This window comes from Macaca thibetana, chromosome 6, assembly GCF_024542745.1.
Source record: "Macaca thibetana thibetana isolate TM-01 chromosome 6, ASM2454274v1, whole genome shotgun sequence".
NCBI lineage: Eukaryota > Metazoa > Chordata > Mammalia > Primates > Cercopithecidae > Macaca > Macaca thibetana.
Window position 1 is genome coordinate 21,419,900 of NC_065583.1, and position 18,683 is coordinate 21,438,582.

Sequence of the window (18,683 nt, forward strand, 5' to 3'; positions counted from 1 at the left end):
CAGCAAATCTCATCCAGAAACCAAACCACCGTCATTGTATCTGTGACTGTCATTTCAGGGCTGGGTCCGAATTGAGCACAAGTTTATAAAGAGCACTGTTCTGAGCACACTAAGCCACCATGTCACCCTCACCACAATTCTATCTACTTGTCTTCTTTCCATTTCACAGATGAGGAAGCACAGGACCAAGAAGTTGTGACTTATCCCAGACCATATGGCTAGTAAGTGGCTGCCACGCTATAGAATCCAGGACAGTCATCAGAGTGTGTGCCCGGCCCGCTGCACTGCCTTACGCAGTAAAAACAGCCTGCCAGAGCGTGGCGTCCTCAGAGTAGTTTCACACCCTCTCCATCAATTGCTCAAAATCTGTCTCCCCTGGTTTCTCAGAAAGACACTTATCTGCTGGGCGTATGAGCAGTGCCTTTTATTGCAAAGAGTAGGAAGCACCTTTCTTGCTTTCAATAACTGCAAGAAGTCAAAGAGGGTTTTTGTTTTTTAAAAAAAGGTCAGGCTGGGGAGCACCTACAGTACAAAAAGTTTCCTGTTAGAGAGCCACTCCTGGCCAGGCGCGGTGGCTCACGCCTGTAATCCCAGCACTTTGAGAGGCCGAGGCGGGCAGATCACGAGGTCAGGAGATCGAGATCATCCTGGCTAACACGGTGAAACCCCGTTTCTACTAAAAATACAAAAAATTAGCTGGGCGTGGTGGTGGGTGCCTGTAGTCCCAGCTACTTGAGAGGCTGAGGCAGGAGAATGGTGTGAACCCGGAAGGAGGAGCTTGCAGTGAGCTGAGATTGCGCCACTGTACTCCAGCCTGGGTGACAGAGCGAGACTCCATCTCAAAAAAAAAAAAAAAGAGAGCCACTCCTTTGACTTAAATGCTATCATTAGAAGAAAACAGTAAGTCCTGTTGATCATATAGCTCTTTAGTGGAAAGTCTCTGGAATTAAATTTCTAAGTAGCATAAGCAAAGGGGAGATTGAAGTCAAGAGGATTTGTGGAAGGGCCAGACGTCGTGGTGCATGCCTGTAATCCCAGCACTTTGGGAAGCTCAAGTAGGAGGATCGCTGGAGCCCAGGAGTTCAAGACCAGCCTGGGCAACATAGTGAGACGCTATCTCTTCAACAAGTAAACAATTTTTTTAAAATCTTAAAAATTAAGAGTATTTGTGGAGAACAGGGTTAGATGGGGTGAAGCTGAAACTAGCCTGACACCCACATCCATAGGAGTTCCTCCACCTAGATAGATACACTCATTATGGAGCTTGTAGGATTGCATATGTGACTGTATATAAGATTTCCTGCCTATAATGTAGAAAGCTCAGGACTTTGGAATCATTTATTCATTCATTTTTTAAAATACACAAAAGCTATTTGTTATTAATTTTATGCTAGAGGCTGTGCTAGGTGAACAGGATCTGTGGTGTTCTACAAGACAGATTTGGTCCCTACCCTCATGGAGCAGACAGACAGACTTTTAAATGCTGCTTTGTCCTTTACCAGCTGGGAGATTGAGGTAACTCGACCTTTCTGAGCTTCTGTTTCCATGTGGGAAACACCCCCAACCTCCCAGGGTTGTTGCCAGAATCAACTGAGAGCATCTGTTAAGGGCATAGCAAGAACAGTTCAGGGACCCCGTAGCCCACCCAACCCTACAGTAAATAGAGGTGTGGTCCAGGGGCTGCCAGCACATTTGATGCCTGCTGTGTGTCGGGCCTGGGATGCAGCAGCGAACCAAGTGCCGAACAAAGCTCTCCGCCCTCCCAGAGATCACATCCTGGTGTGTGGATTCTCTGCCTCTTGCTACCCAGTGGATTCTCTGCCTCTTGCTACCCAACTGGTTGACCTGAGAAAAGTTCCACCCTGGGGAGGGGGGACATCTGGGAAAGGCCTTGGATGCAACACTCACTCCCCTTTCTTCCTCCCTGACGGTGAGCCTGGAAATCACCAGCAGGAGGTCAGAGTTCAAGGTCACAGTCCTGGGGAAAGGAAGCTGTAACGACTCTAGTCCACTCCATGCATTCCAGCACAGCCTGGACTGTGGAGTTGGGTAAGGGTAGGGGAGCCTTTTGTTGGGCTTTTTTCATCTCCTTTCAGAACCTGTAAGAAAATATGTTTAGCTAACAGGACTTGAGAAGATCCGGGGTCTGGAGTGCAAAGAATACCATGTTCAATAAATAATAGAGCAGCTGCTACCATTTATAGAGCACCTCCCACATGCCCATCCTGTTACCTGGGACGCTTCTTGCGCCCTCCCTAGTGCCCTGTGAGGTGTGGGTTTCCAGGTGATTGCCCAAGATCACACAAATGATACCAGGAGTGAGGATGGGAAACTGGCACTTGAGCCCCTGCCCTGCCCCTGCCCCAGGACATTCCTGCCTGTTTCTGGTGGGGACTTCCCCCAGAATCCTGGCTGTCCCTCGTCACACCGGCTCCAAGGCCATAAATAAAGCTGGTAGAAGTTCTCCCTTTTCTGGGGCTACTTTTCTCCCCTCCAGGAAGGAAGAATCTGAGGGGGAAAAGCATTAGCATCAGAAAGGTCTCTATTGAGCCTGGCCCTGCCTGGGCTTCCACTCCCAGGATGCTCCGTTGCCAGCAAAGGCTGCAAAGCTGGGAAGAAGCCCTTTCAGCCAGAACTTTCTCTTTCCTCTTCTGTCCTTGCCACCTGACTGCATAGCACTCCCCACAGGCACCTGGGAAGATAGATGTCAGGCCCCACCTGGGAAAAGGCAAGGCCTGGACACCACTGGGCGGTTCTTGATCCCTCTGAGCCGTCAGCCCCATCTTTCCTTTATCACCAGCACCTGCAGGGTAGGCTGGCGGCTGCTGGAGGGGCGTGGGATAGCTATGGGGTCTCAACTTCTGATAAAATTATAGTTCTCATTCTGGGATAAAATGAGGAAGAGACTTTTTAATAGGAGAGCGGCCATTCTTGTGGAAGAATAACTTTGCCTGTTTTTAAAGGCATTGCATTTCTTTCCCCCCGCCCCGCCCCACCAGACAGAGTCTCGCTCTGTAGCCCAGGCTAGAATGCAGTGGTGCGATCTTGGCTCACGGCAACCTCCGCCTCCGGGGTTCAAGCAGTTCTGCCTCAGCCTCCTGAGTAGCTGGGATTACAGGCATGCACCACCACACCCAGCTGATTTTTGTATTTTAGTAGAGACAGTGTTTCACCATGTTGGCCAGGCTGGGGCATGGCGTTTCTTTTCTTTTCTTTTCTTTTTTATTTTCTTTCTTTTCTTTCTTTTCTTTCTTTTCTTTCTTTCTCTTTCTTTCTTTCTTTTCTTTCTTTCTTTCTTTCTTTCTTTCTTTCTTTCTTTCTTTCTTTCTTTCTTTCTTTCTTTCTTTCTTTCTTTCTTTCTTTCTTTCTTTCTGTCTCTCTCTCTCTCTCTTTCTCTCTCTCTCTCTCTCTCTCTTTCTCTTTTGAGATGGAGTCTCACTCCGTTGCCCAGACTGGAGTGCAGTGGCGCGGTCTTGGCTTACTGCAACCTTTGCCGCCCAGGTTCAAGCGATTCTGCCTCAGCCTCCCGAGTAGCTGGGACACATGCCACCACACCTGGGTAATTTTTTTTATTTTTTTAGTAGAGATGGGGTTTCACTGTATTGGACAGGCTGGTCTTGAAATTCTGACCTCGTGATCCACCCACTTTGGCCTCCCAAAGTGCTGGGATTATAGGTGTGAGCCACCATGCCTGGCTGGCGTTGCATTTCTTTAGGGAAGAAAAGTAGCCAGCTGTGGCTTTAAAACCTGTTTCTCTTTAGCCAGGAAACTTTGGCCTCATCTCTGAGCCTGGGTTAAGCGCCTGAATGTGCAGTGCACCAGGTAGCCCTGAATGGGTCCGTCAGTAGGCATCTTGCGAGGCGTGAAGGACTTTTGGGGGGATTCATGGGGCACAGTGCAGAACACAGTCTGTCTAGTTGGGGGTGGGCCACACTCGGGGCTGGGCCACAGGAATGAGGCAATGCTGAATTTTTACAGAATCTTGTTCTGTGCTGGTTATCTTTTTGTTTAAGTTTTAGGTTTTTTTTAAAGGCAGTGTAAATGTTAATGATTGTTGGAACTGGGTAATAACATTCAAAGGACTTCATTATAATAACGTTTCTCTGTCTCTTTATGTATATTTAAAATTTTCTAAAATAAAATGGCTTTTTTTTTTTTTTTGAGATGGAGTCTTGCTCTGTCGCCCAGGCTGGAGTGCAGTGGCCGAATCTCAGCTCACTGCAAGCTCCGCCTCCCGGGTTCACGCCATTCTCCTGCTTCAGCCTCCCGAGTAGCTGGGACTACAGGCGCCCGCCACCTCGCCCAGCTAGTTTTTTGTATTTTTTAGTAGAGACAGGGTTTCACTCTGTTAGCCAGGATGGTCTCGATCTCCTGACCTCATGATCCACCCATCTCGGCTTCCCAAAGTGCTGGGATTACAGGCTTGAGCCACCGTACCCGGCCAATAAAATGGCTTTTTAAGCAATTAAAAATATTGCTTATCTTGGCCCTAATTCAGAAAAGTCAGGAATCCGGTTTGGTCTACCTTGAGGCTTGATTGCCAGGACAGTAGGTGGAAGATAAGCCAGTCTTCAGAGTGGTCACCTTCATAGAGAAAGAAAGTAGAATGTGGTTGCTAAGGACTTGTTTAATGGGGACAGTTTCAGCAAGATGAAAAACTTTCTGGAGAGGAATGGTGGTGATGGCTGCCCATCATTGTGAATGTCCGTATAATGCCACTGAACTGTACAGTGAAAAATGGTAAACTGTATATTATGTGTTCTCACAAGTTTTTTCTAATTCAAAAAAAAAAAAAAAAAAAACCGGTCTATAAGCTGGATCCATAGCATTTTGCCACCACGGCCTCATCTGTGGTTAAGCATGTAGGCCACATGGATGGACGCATGATCATCCTCACCTGCCACGAATTGCCCAGGAGCTCTGTGTGCCAGCCTCAGGAAGTGGTGTCAGGAGTCAGCCAGCCAGGTGCAGAAAGGAAGGCACATAAGAGGCACCACTTACAGGCACCACCAGCACCACCAACACTAAGGGTACACGTGCATCTGCCTGGCCTCCGAGAGCCAGAGGAAGTGCTTCTGTAGGTTTAGAATGCTTTTTAATCTTTTAAGTATGTTGATAGTGACCAGGCGCAGTGGCTAATGCCTGTAATCCCAACACTTTGGGAGGCCGGGGCGGGCAGATCACTTGAGCCCAGGAATTCGACCAGTCCGGGCTCTACTAAAAATACAAAAATTGGCCAGGCATGGTGGCGTGTGCCTGTATACCTAGCTACTCAGGAGGCTGAGGTGGGAGGGTCACCCGAGTCTAGGAAGTTGAAGATACGGTGAGCCGAGATTGAGCCACTTGCACTCCAGCCTGTGCGACAGGAGTGAGACCCTGTCTCAAAAAAAGAAGGAGGTTGATAGGGCTCCTGCTGTTCCAATTTAGGACAATGTGAACATCAAAAAAGAAAAATGTAGATGGAATGATAGGATTTTTAAAACTTCCTTTTCAACCCCCAACCCCCAGTATAATAATTTATTCAGAAAAGGATCATCCATGGATGTAAAGCCATTGAGCCAAAGGTTGTTGAGAAACAGGATATTCACAAAGTGTCCCCTCACAGATTACTTATTAATTTCCCAGGGAAGCTGGTACCTTGAACTGGAGCAGTCTTGTGTCACCACCTTAATCAAGTGATCTACCGTAGGCTGGTACAAAGTGACGTTGCCTAGGACTCCTGCTGTGGTCCAGTGGGTGAGGACAGAATAGTCTCTGTCATGTTCTTGCCTGTACTGTTTGACTTGCATCTAATTGTGAGGAAACAATCAGACAGATCCAGAATGTGGAGCATTTTACAAGACAACTGGCCTAGATTCTCCCAGAGTCAGTGTCATGGAAAACAAACGAAACAAGGGGACTTCAGCGATAATAGACTCCGTGTGTGAACCTAGTTTGGATTCTGGATCCAAAAACACAAAACAAAGGTTATAAAAGGCATTTTTAGGACCCCTGGAGAAAGTCAGATGTGGACTGAATGTTAGAAAATGTGATTGCATTAATGTTCATGTCTTAGAAATGCTAATAAGCATTACGATTTGTAGGAAAATGACCTCAGGAACAGATGCTGAAGTGTTTGGGGGTGGCATGTCATGTCTGCAACTTGACTAGAAATGGTCCAACAAAACCAGTATTTACAGACAGAATACACCTAGACAGAGCACACACGGATCAGGGTCAGCAAGGGCAGAGTCTGGTAAAGGGTCTTATGTGTTCATTGTTCTCTTTCGTCTTTTCTCTGATTTGAAAAATTTCAAAATCAAAAGTGCATCAAAGGAGTCGGAGAATCTGTGGCTATTGTCTGGCTTAGAAAGACTCAGAATTCTGTTCCCAGCCTCTCCCAGGGGACTCGCGTAAAGTCTTCTAGGCATCTGTTGCCTGTGCAGTTTGTTGATAAGGAGAAAGCAGCTGAGTAACAGTGCTTGGCGGTGGCAGCGCTGGGGACAACGGGCCAGCCCCACTCACAGTCCTGGGAGGAGGGGAGGAAATGTCTGCCAGGCACGTGCAGCATCAGGAAACTCATAAAATCTTTTCTGGCTGCGAAATGTGTTGTGCTAGGGGATAGTCGCTCACCTGGGCTTGGCCTGGCCAGCGGTTAAAGCAGGGGCTCTGAAGTCTGCTTCTGGGTGTAAAAGCTGAGTTCTCCCATCAGCTTCTTCTCTGAGCCTCTGAGGATCGTAAAGAACCTACCTAGAAGGTTCCTGCCAGGAGCCAGTGCGTGGCCAGCTGGAAGCACAGCCCATTCTGTGTACTGGGGGCTTGTGAAGCACTTTCCGTTCTGCAGCACCATTTTGTCTTCACGTGGGACGTGGTCCTACATCATAAGCAAATAAACAGCCTGTGGAGTTTAGTGCTTGTGGGTCCAGAGCAAACTCCTGAGGATTCAGACCCAGCTCTGCCTGGCTGTGGCCTGCCGTGTGGTGCGTCCCCAGGAAGCAGAGGGAGCAGGTGAAATCAGATTCCGCAGTAATCCTTGGTGCCTTCCATTGGAGGATAATCCTCTTGGGCCGGGTAGCAGAGCTCTGAAAGGTTTGAAAAGCGGGGAGGGGAGGAGGAAACTAATCTGACTGAGCACATCTGCCAGTTCTGAGAGATTGCTGGCTGCCAGCAGTGCTGTGCAAGGGTCTTAGTGCCACCCCAGTACAGTGCACCTGCACCTCGCCACCTCCCGCTCTGGGGAGGGAAAGAGAGCTCGTTTCTATTGCGTGCGTGCAACCAAGACTGGCTCGGCACAAGATTCAGGGAAGCTGTTGGAAAAAATAAATAAATAAAATTCTTCCTTTTAAAAACTGCACAAAGAATACATGATCATTGGAGGAAAAACTGGGAAATACAAGATCATCAGAGAAAAATTCAAATGGCCTAAAATATCTCTTTCCTGAGAGGACTATTCATTCATTTAACAAATATTTATTGCGTACCTACTATGTGCCAGGCATGTGCTGAGAACTGCCGGCACAGCAGCAAATGGGTCGGACTCAGTTCCCGTTCTTACGAGGCTTAGAATCAGATGCCAGCCATTAATATTAATACTTGGATGTTGGCCGGGCGCGGTGGCTCAAGCCTGTAATCCCAGCACTTTGGGAGGCCGAGACGGGCGGATCACGAGGTCAGGAGTTCGAGACCATCCTGGCTAACACGGTGAAACCCCGTCTCTACTAAAAAATACAAAAAACTAGCCGGGCGAGGTGGCGGGCGCCTGTAGTCCCGGCTACTCGGGAGGCTGAGGCAGGAGAATGGCGTAAAAACCCGGGAGGCAGAGCTTGCAGTGAGCTGAGATCCGGCCACTGCACTCCAGCCTGGGCGACAGAGCGAGACTCCGTCTCAAAAAAAAAAAAAAAAAAAAAAATACTTGGATGTTAAGCAAGTAATCTGAGTGTAGAAGTCCCTTTAATACCTGGAGGTCTCTAAACTGAGCTCTAGAGGACACAGATAAGGGAGGTGAGGGGAAGAGCATTCCCAGCCCGGGGAGGGGTCGGGGAGGGGTCGGGGAGGGGTCGGAGTCCCACGTGGCTGGATCCTGTGCTTTGAGAGGGAGTGTTGGGGGGTGGGGACGGGCAGCGCTGCTGAAGCCAATGGAGCCAGTCGGCCAGAGCCTCAACCCTGGGATTTCCAGCCATGCAGGAGGCTCTTCCTCTTTGGGCAGCTTTGACCTCGCATTGGCCTGCCTGAGTAGCTCTTGTGTGCAAGACAAGAAAGTGTGTACTTCGGACATAGCACCATTGCAGGCTGAGCGACTGGGCTCCAGATGGAATGTGGGCTTGCTGTAAACTGCATGGTGCGGGGCTGGTAGTGCCTCTGCCCTTCACTGTCTTATACATTTCCACTCCTCTGCATCAAAGACCAGAGCTTTGTGTCAGGTCATCGTTACCCACTGAGTGGGCTGCTGCAAGGTTTGCCGAGAAGGGAGCAACCCTGGCCTGCCGAGACACGGTTGATTGATTCTGCGGTGACGTCTTTTGAGCCATCCTCAGGAGTGTGTTGTATCTGCTGTGGTGGTTCCTTCCTTATCTCCCCTAAGCAGCATGAGAGATGGGAACTGGGTCACAGGCGCCTGCAGCTGGGAGCAGGTGCGTGCGTGTGTTGTTTGCTGTTCCCTTCGTGAGCACTGAGGTGTGCTTTGAGGTCAGCTGGGTCGCCCCACTGCCTCTTTTGGCATTTGCTTAGTGGCAGCTCCACACCCTGTGAGGCTGGCTTTGGGTCACGGGTGATCAGACCAAGGCCAGGCCCTTGAAGGCCTCACCACCTGATGTGGGAGTCATACAGTATAGGGGGCTGGTGTGGAGGATGACTTGTGAGAGGCGGGGACTCGAGGTGAAGGACATGTCAGGGTTGGCTGAGTGAGGAGGAGATGGGGAAGGGTGCTCCGGGCCCGGGGGGCTGTGTCAATGAAGGCTTATAGGCAAGAACTGCCAGGGACGGGATCCACGGCCACCTGTGGCGTGGTTTCCCCAGAGTGAGGAACATTGAGGCTGGAGAGGCCCACACTCTGCAGAGCCTCACACAGTGGAAGCTGTCATGCCCCTCACCAGCCCCTGACTCGACCCTCAGGGCACAAGGACCCCACATTGTCCCCTCAGAGCATCCATAACTGATGACTGCCAGGGGTTGCTATGTAAATGCCTCTGCTCTTTAACCCATCGGTGGGATAACCTGAGGCCTGTCTTAGGCTGTTTCTCAGAATTCCTCAGTAGGATTAAGCTCGGATTGTCCACAGTAGTGACTCCCTTGTGTCCTTTTGGGCTTTCTTCCCTTTCCTGTTCTCTTCCCCCACCTACCGAGCTCTCCTGGGCTCACCTTCCAAGACCTGGAAACCAGAGGGAACCCAAACTAAGACCCCGTTTACACAGCTCGAATTCAACAGCAAGGATAGCAGGAAGCCATTGGAGAGCTTTTCTACCCGTGGAGGGGCAGGGCCGGGTTTGCGCGGCCACGCTGACTCTAGCCGGGAGGTTGGATTGGTTAGGGCCAGATGGAGAGCAGAGAGAGCACCTTATTCCCCAGCCCTCAGCTGCTGCCGACCACTGTCACCTGCTTTCTGTGTTCCAGAGGCTGGTCTGAGCATTTGGTGTGCATTTTCCCATTGACTCTAACAGAAGCCTTAGGAAGTATAGGTTCCATCTTACAGACAAGGAAGCTGAGTCACAGAGAGGCTGAGACACCTAGCCGTGATCCCCCAGTGGGAAGTGATGGCTTGCACATTCAAGCCTAGGTTTGACAGATCTGGAATGAGTGCTCTTATTCCTCCTCAGTCCGGCCTGTCTGCTTTCTGTCTTCTTTGCCAGCACTGTCCAGGCACTGTAAGGTGGGCCGTTAGCTTTCTGGGTACAGGTAAATGTCTTCCAGTAACCCCTGCTTCCCCTGCTCCCCCACAGGTAAGTTCGAGGATCGGGAAGACCATGTCCCCAAGTTGGAGCAAATAAACAGCACGAGGATCCTGAGCAGCCAGAACTTCACCCTCACCAAGAAGGAGCTGCTCGGCACAGAGCTGCTGCTCCTGGAGGCCTTCAGCTGGAACCTCTGCCTGCCCACGCCTGCCCACTTCCTGGACTACTACCTCTTGGCCTCCGTCAGCCAGAAGGACCACCACTGCCACACCTGGCCCACCACCTGCCCCCGCAAGACCAAAGAGTGCCTCAAGGAGTATGCCCATTACTTCCTAGAGGTCACCCTGCAAGGTGACAGCTGGGACCCAAAGGCAGAACCTCCCACCCCTTCCCCACCCACCCAGGGGTCAAGGTCAGGCAGCTCTCAAACGCATGTCTATCCAGATCAGGCCTCTCACTGGGGCCTGTGCACCCAGATCACTCTTACTTTGCAGGCGACAAGCAAAGAAAGGGCAAGGATTAGCCCAGTGTGTTACCAGTAACACGTAAAAGAGAAATAGCAACTTATGTACAGGCAGCTGGAAATCTAGAAGCTTACAGATCACCTGGTAATTTTTCTTACAGTAACCGGGAACATTGCAAATGAATTACATGGCACAGATTTTGCAGATCGGTTATTCTCAAATACTGCCATCATGTAGATAGTATGTAGCAATAAAAGTTACCCTGTTACTTGAAACTTACTTGAAACTGGCTCTTCCCAGTGTTTTAGAATCTAGATGTTAACTGGGTCAAAAACACTGCTGATATAGCCAGGTGCGGTAGCTCACTCCTGTAATGGGAGGCCAAGGCAGGCGGATCACGAGGTCAGAAGATTGAGACCATCCTGGCCAACGTGGGGAAACTCCGTCTCTACTAAAATACAAAAAATTAACCAGGTGTGGTGGTGCGTGCCTGTATTCCCAGCTATTTGGGAGGCTGAGGCAGGGGAATTGCTTGAACTCAGGAGGCGGAGATTGCAGTGAGCGGAGATCGTGCCACTGTACTCCAGCCTGGCGACAGAGCGAGACTCCATCTTTTTTGTTTGTTTGTTTTTTACGATAGACATTTATTTAAAGGAAAGTATCTGCAGACCAAATAATTCTTAAGATTGTTTCAAGTTTAACCATCTTCATAAGAGCTGCATCCACAGACTTCAATTACATGATTACCTCTTTGCCCATTCTTCTCTTTCTTTTCTTTCCCAAGTAACCTCTTTCAGATACAGTTCAAGGTAGAAATTTTTCTCTTCATATTTGGTCCACTGCTCTTTAGGCAAGATCTGATGCTTCATGGTCAGGTCCAGTGCTCTCTACATGTGAAACATCCTGTCATTATAACTTTCTCAGGAAGCCGCCTTATGGCTTCTTTTACATCTTCATTTTCATATATTGTGTCATCTCTTGTTAACCCCAGTTTTTTGAATCCTGCGGCATTGTAATACCATTTTCGAATACCATCCAGCCACTTGCCTAATGCTGCAACAGCCTTCGTGCCAGCCATTTTGACCAGTGAGACTCCATCTTAAAAAAAAAAAAAAATACTGCTGATACAACCATCCCATAACCTACCACAAACTAAAATGGGCATGAGTATCCAGATCAATGATTGGACTGGGCACGGTGGCTCATGCCTATAATTCCAGCAATTTGGGAGGCTGAGGCAAACAGATCACCTGAGGTCAGGAGTTCAAGACCAGCCTGGCCAACATAGTGAAACCCCATCTCTACTAAAATACAAAAATTAGCAAGGCATGGTGGTGGGCGCCTATAGTCCCAGCTACTTGGGAGGCTGAGGCAGGAGAATCACTTGAACCCGGGAGGTGGAGGTTGCAATGAGCCAAGATTGTGCCATTGAATTCCAGCCTGGGCAACAAGAATAAGACTCCATCTAAAAAAGAAAAAAACTCAAGCCTGTAATCCCAGCACTTTGGGAGGCCAAGACGGGCGGATCATGAGGTCAGGAGATCGAGACCATCCTGGCTAACATGGTGAAACCCTGTCTCTATTTAAAAAATACAAAAAACTAGCCAGGCGAGGTGGCAGGCGCCTGTAGTCCCAGCTACTCGGGAGGCTGAGGCAGGAGAATGGTGTGAACCTGGGAGGCGGAGCTTGCAGTGAGCCGAGATCCCACCACTGCACTCCAGCCTGGGCGACAGAGCGAAACGTCTCAAAAAAAAAAAAAAAAAAAAAAAAAAAAAAAAAAAAAAAAAAATCAGTGATTGTGATCCCAAGCATTAACTGAGCATTTACTGCGTGCCAAGTGTCTTGCTTCAGTGCTTTGCACACATTATCTCATTTGAACCTCACAGCAACCCCACACCAAAATCACCTCCATTAATCATATTTTACAAAAGAGAAAACTGATGCTGTAACTTACCCAAGGTTATTGCTAGGATTTTTTTATTTATTTTTTTTTGGGGGGGAGGCGGAGTCTTGCTCCATCGCCCAGGCTGGAGTGCAGTGGCACAATCTTGGCTCACTGCAACCTCTGCCTCCCAGGTTCAAGCGATTCTCCTGCCTCAGCCTTCCGAGTAGCTGGGATTACAGGCACGTGCCACCACACCCAGGTAATTTTTTGTATTTTTAGTAGAGTCGGGGTTTCACCGTGTTAGCCAGGATGATCTTGATCTCTTGACCTCATGATCCGTCCGCCTCGGCCTCCCAAAGTGCTGGGATTACAGGTGTGAACCACCGTGCCCAGCCGATTTTTAAAAATTTTTTAGAGGCAGGATCTCATCATGTTGCTCAGGCTGGTCTCAAACTCCTGGGATTACAGGCGAGAGCTACCATGCCCTGCTCATTGCTAGGATTTGAACCTGGGGAGTCTGACTGAATGATTGTTTCTATCACCGTATTACCACCCTGACTGATAACCTTATTTTTTAAATTTGTTGTTGTTGTTTAGCTGCCCTATGAACTGATCTTTAAAAGGCAAAAGTGGAAGTAATTGAAAATCATGAAAAAAAAATTTTTTTTTTTGAGATGAAGTTGTGCCCTATCACCCAGCCTGGAGTGCAATGACACGATCTCAGCTCACTGCAACCTCCGCCTCCCAGGTTCAAGCCATTCTCCTGCCTCAGCCTCCCAAGTAGCTGGGATTACAGGCGCCCGCCACCACGCCTGGCTAATTTTTTGTATCTAGTAGAGACGGGGTTTCACCATGTTGGCCAGTCTGGTCTCAAACTCCTGACCTCATGATCCGCCTGCCTTGGCCTCCCAAAGTGCTGGGATTACAGGTGTGAGCCACTGCTCCAAGCAGAAATCACGAACAATTTAAGATAACATAGTAATAAACTGAAAATCCAGTGGTATTCAGGAAAACTGTAGAAATTTCAACTGTTTGCCTTTGCACATATTTAGTACCAGCTTTGCCTTGTGGCCAGATATCTTAGTTGGACGTTAAGATTCCTCAGCCAACCTAAGTGCCAATTTTAGTTATAAATATCAAAGTCTTACAACCATTCATTCACTAGATTTTCACTGAGTGCCTACTATGGGCCAGGCATTGTTACAATTAATAAGTAGCTTTTAGTCATACCCCAAAACAGAAGCCTTTGAAATAGTGTGTCATTCTCTCATAATAACCAAAGAAATTTCGGACAAATGTTTTGCAGTTCTGTTTGTAGAATATCAGCAAGCTCTTTGCTCCTCCCTGGGAGCCTTGGACAGTATTTTGAAAACACTATTCCAGGCTGCTGTCAGAAATCCCAGACTGGTCACACGCCTGTAATCCCAGCACTTTGGGAGTTTGGTGGCTCACACCTGTAATCCCAGCACTTTGGGAGGCTGAGGCAGGAGGATTGCTTGGACTCAGGAGTTCAACACCAGCCTGGACTACGTGCTGAAACCCTATCTCTCAAAAAAATACAAAAATTAGCCAGATGTGTTTGTGCCCACCTGTAGTCTCAGCTACTCAAGAGGTTGAGGTAGTAGGATCTCTTGGGCCCAGGAAGTTGAGGCTGCAGTGAGCCGTGATCTCGCCACTGCACTCCAGCCTAGGCGACAGAGTGAGACCCTGTCTCAACAAAAAAGAAATCCCAAACCAAGAGCCAACGTTAAGATTCAAAAATGGAACTTCACAGTTTCTAATTTTCCATCCTATTTATAGGGTGGCGATGAACAGCCTTGAAAATGATTCATTTGTCCATCCATTCTCAGGGTGGGCCTGGGATTTCAAGGGGAGGATTTGGATGCTGACTCCCTCCATGGCTTTCTTTCAGATCACGTATTCTACAAATTCCAGCCTTCTGTGGTCGCTGCAGCCTGTGTTGGGGCCTCCAGGATTTGCCTGCAGCTTTCTCCCTACTGGACCAGAGACCTGCAGAGGATCTCAAGCTATTCCCTGGAACACCTCAGCACGTGTATTGAAATCCTGCTGGTGTAAGTTTCTCCCCTGAATCCTGTGTTTCTGAAATAGTGAGGTTCCTCTTGCCTTGAGGCCTGCCTCAGGCCACAGGCAGTTTCCTGAGTCTGAAGCTTGTGGTGGTTCTTCCAGCTACAGGGTCTCAGGGAAAGTGGGCCATGGTGACTCCTGGTGGAAGTGGGGTTTCAAGAACTAGTTCTTCCTATTTTGGATAGCTTCAGGTTTGCTATTTATTTATTTAGAGACAGAGTCTCACTCTGTTGCCCAGGCTGGCACGCAATGGCACGATCTCGGCTCGCTGCAACCTCCGCCGCCCAGGTTCAAGTGATTCTCTTGCCTCAGCCTCCTGAGTAGCTGGGATTATAGGCATGCGCCACCACGCCCAGCTAATTTTTGTATTTTTAGTAGAGATGGGGTTTCACCATGTTGGTCAGGCTGGTCTTGAACTCCTGACCTCATGATCCACCCATCTCAGCCTCCCAAAGTGCTGAGATTACAGTTGTGAGCCACCGCGCCCGGCTGGGTTTACATCTTTAAAGTCAGGCATCAAGGGAGAAGAGGGTTGCTTGCACCTTTAAATGTCTAGGCTATTTGATCTAAGTCCCAGTGTAATCTTATAGATAATCATATTGAAGGACTTCCATTATAAGCTACTTTCCTCGGACATGGTCACAAAGCTGACCTCTTAGCCAGGTAAGCTCCGAGTGACTTCCTCTAAGCGCCACAGGGAATCTCGGGGAGGAAATGTTCAGTGTGTCAGAGAAGATATTTAAAGGCATCATGGGCCCAACACCCTGAAACTGACATTGGAGGCAAACGTGCCCCAGTCACTGCAGGGAGCAAGGCAGACAGGACAGAGCCGTTCCCAGTAGGCACACACTGTCCAGTTCCCCTTCCACCTGCCAGGCACCGCGTATCCTGGATGCTGGCCTGACTGACTGGTGGGCCGTGTGGGCAGAGCAGAAGCCCTTAGACCCCTGAAGAGAGCCTTCCCCGATGTGGGAAGCTTTGCTGGCGGCTGCCTTTGTCTCATTCCTCTGAAAAGTCAGTCCTACTCCCTAGACCTTGTTTTAAAATTTGTGTTTTTGAGAAGGTCCCCAAAGCCTGGTCTGAGTGTCGGTGCATGCCTTACATAAGCCTCTAATTGTTTTGTTTTCCCAAAAAGCTATATGAGAAGCTTTTTTTGAGATGGCAAAAGTCTCTGTTCCAGCCCCCTTTTCAGGTGAAAAATCCTAGGCCTCGGGTCAATTTGGTTGGTATCAGCTAGCTAAAGAGTGACCCTGCTTGGGACGGAGCTGGCCCAGAATTGCCTGGAAAGCAGAGATTGGGTTCATTCAGGCCCCAGGAACACTCCAGTGCCAGGCGCAGGGAATGCATTGGTGAGCACAAGCAGGCGTGATCCTCCTGGCAGCCAGGTAACTAGAAGTTACCCGCTGGAGCAGGTTACTCTCTGGGGTATTGACTGTGGAGAGAGTCAGCGTGGGGCTGCGGGGACAGCCAGTCTAGTCTGGAGGGGCCAGAAGAAGCTTTCTGTAGGAAACAGATCCAAGCTGAGAGCCAAGGCCTGAATCTAGTTGGTGAACAGCTGGAGCGGTGCCACACACAGTGAGCACAGCCAGGTAAGGCCTGGTGGACACAGGGCACACAGCATCTCTTCCAGTCCCACTTAGCAAGGCAGGTAGAGGCACACACAGGTATCTGGTGGCTTTTGGTCTCCAGTTCTCACCCAGGTCTTCTTGTTTTAGAGTGTATGACAACGTCCTCAAGGATGCCGTAGCCGTCAAGAGCCAGGCCTTGGCGATGGTGCCCGGCACACCCCCCACCCCCACCCAAGTGCTGTTCCAGCCACCAGCCTACCCGGCCCTCGGCCAGCCAGCGACCACCCTGGCACAGTTCCAGACCCCCGTGCAGGACCTATGCTTGGCCTACCGGGACTCCTTGCAGGCCCACCGTTCGGGGAGCCTGCTCTCGGGGAGCACAGGCTCATCCCTCCACACCCCGTACCTCCCTCTCCAGCCCCTGGATATGTGTCCCGTGCCCATCCCTGCGTCCCTTAGCATGCAGATGGCCATTGCAGCTGAGCCCAGGCACTGCCTCGCCACCACCTACGGAAGCAGCTACTTCAGTGGGAGCCACATGTTCCCCACTGGCTGCTTTGACAGATAGGCGACCTCCAGACCTCACGAGGAAGCCTTGGAGATCTGGGCAGAGGAAGAGGACACTGAAGAGGAGAGCTCAACCAAGTGAGGCAGCAGGAGGCCATCCCTGAAGAGCCTTGGAATGTGGAGGGTCTGTGCTCCTTTTAAATAAACCTGACCCAGAGCAAAACATTCAATAACATACCTCACCCGAGAGCATTCCTCTGAGAAACATCTGCCACGTGTGACTGGGGTACAAAAGGATGGCTTGGTGGCCGTCCCCCCACGCAGGGGCCAGTGAATCAAGAAAGACTTGGTAAGAGGCCAGGAGAGTGGGAACTGGACACAGACCCCTGATCTCAAGCACGTCCAGTTTTTAGCATTAAAGACTTCTCTACTCTTTGCTGATGGCAGCTACACCGCTGAAAAAGGAGGGGCAGCCTGGCGTGTTCTCAGGAGCCCCGGAGGATGCCGTATTGGGTGCTTTTCTTTCTCTGGCTCCGTGCAGAGGGGCCTGAGTTTGTGTGTATGCCTGAGCATTTGCCTTGCAAGGCACAGTGGGTGGCTGTCTTGCCTTTGTTTTTGAACCTAAAACCATTTTCAGCCTTTTAGATAATTTCATGTGCTGCTGCTTCCCAAAGTGGTCTTGCTTTCTGTTTCGTAAGATGTCTTGTTTACACATTGTATCAGGGATTTGGTGATACTTGAAAATTCCTTTGGAGAAAAAAACAAATTTAATCGCCACACTGCCTGTCCCACATGAGGGCTGTTAAGTTGGAACCCAAGTTTGAACCCAACTTGTGACGGACCGGCAGGTAACCACAGAGCTTCCTTTTGGAAAGCATATGGTTGGAGAGAACCACTTTCCCAGCTCTCGGTTCCAGAAGATTCCACGTCTTGGAGACTGTGTTCACCTCTAGAACTTTAATGACTACCCAGGGAGGGAGAAGCTCGTTGAAAGGAAGACAAAGATTTAAACAATTCCCACCTCTCTCCACCACATACTTAACAGTGCATGAGTTTAACCCAGTCTCGGCTTTGAGTGTGGCTGATAGCGAAGGATAGCAATGTGGAAGATTTGCTTAGTCCCACTGGATTTGGGGTGTGGGATGTACATGGCATATTATACCACCGTTGATAGGCAAGTGACTGGTTGGATCAAAAGCCAGTATTTAGGGATCTGCAGTGAGGGGGCTCTCAGGAAGACTCTTGTAACCATGTGCAATATGTTTTTTATTCTGACTCGCAGCTTGTGCTTAGCATGTTCTTTGGTTTAGTTTGGGGTTGGAGGACGCATCGTTCACCCATCAGAACTGGGAGATGCAAAGGACCGGGGAAGCAATTTTTGTTTTGTTTGAGGAATACCTGTCTTGGTTTTCTTAGCCCCTTGCCAGTCCTGGAGACTGTGCCTGGGGCCGCCAGGAAGACAGCTGCATGCTGCTGAGTCAGATCTGAAGATGGTGAATCTTTCCAGAGCAAATGAAAATCTCAGCATGGAGACAGTAAGAAAAGAGATGGGGTGTGGATAAGACTCTGCCACCGTGTCACACTAGCATAGGAGACTGCACGTTTGTTTGTTGTTTTTCTTTTTTTCCTTTGCCAACCTCCCTTCTATTTATGTGCAAGCAGTTTGGATTCAAGTTCTTGTGTCTGTCTGTTCTGGGGCCTGGGGATCGTGAGGGTTCCCTCACGGCCAGCGCGGCACCCAGAAGGAGGTGTCCCACAATAAACACGTCACCTGCTCTTGGTCTCTCGCCTCTTGTCCTAGGCATTCCCTCTTGGGCCGGCTCCTCCTTCCCTCTCTCAGATCAGCCCTGGTGGGCATCTCCCTATGCTAGGGGGTGGAATGTTGGGGGCAGCAGCAAGACCTCGGGAGCTGAGTCCTGCCCTCTGAGTGGGAGCTGGGCCTCCCTAGGCACACAGAGGCCAGCGGAGGGGTGTGTAAGGCTTGACACCCCAGCTCCAACACCATCTCAGGGTTTTTCCAAAGAAACCAATAGGATATATATGGAGAGAGATTGATTTTAAGGAATTGGCTATGGTTGCGGAGGCTGTGGTCTAAAATTTCTGGGGCATGCCAGAAATTTGGGGGATGGAAATTCAGGTAAGAGTTGATGTTGCAGTAGAGTTCAGAATCTGTAGGGCAGGCCCACAGGCGGGAAACTCAGGCTCGTTGATTTCTGTGTTACAGTCTTGGGACAAAATTTATTCTCCAGCAGACCGTAATCTTTGCTCTTACGACCTTTTATCAATTGGATGAGGCCCACCCACATTA

General features: G+C 49.5%; 2 protein-coding genes and 1 pseudogene across 7 annotated transcripts in view; 1 reads left to right on the forward strand and 2 right to left on the reverse strand.

Annotated features, from left to right (window-relative positions):
* CCNJL (cyclin J like) overlaps nucleotides 1-18,155 on the forward strand; it is a 61,802-nt gene extending 43,647 nt beyond the window's left edge. For all 6 annotated transcript variants that reach the window (XM_050794808.1, XM_050794807.1, XM_050794810.1 and 3 more), the window contains 3 exons: nucleotides 9,915-10,217; nucleotides 14,128-14,287; nucleotides 16,016-18,155. In XM_050794808.1, the coding sequence (XP_050650765.1) occupies nucleotides 9,915-10,217; nucleotides 14,128-14,287; nucleotides 16,016-16,436 (884 nt within the window). In that variant the 3' untranslated portion in view covers nucleotides 16,437-18,155. The remainder of the gene's footprint in view (nucleotides 1-9,914; nucleotides 10,218-14,127; nucleotides 14,288-16,015) is intronic.
* The window catches only part of PTTG1 (PTTG1 regulator of sister chromatid separation, securin), a 241,843-nt gene that overhangs the window by 160,911 nt on the left and 62,249 nt on the right, over nucleotides 1-18,683 (reverse strand). The window lies entirely within an intron of this gene.
* On the reverse strand, nucleotides 11,023-11,411 carry LOC126957223 (cytochrome b-c1 complex subunit 7-like; annotated as a pseudogene).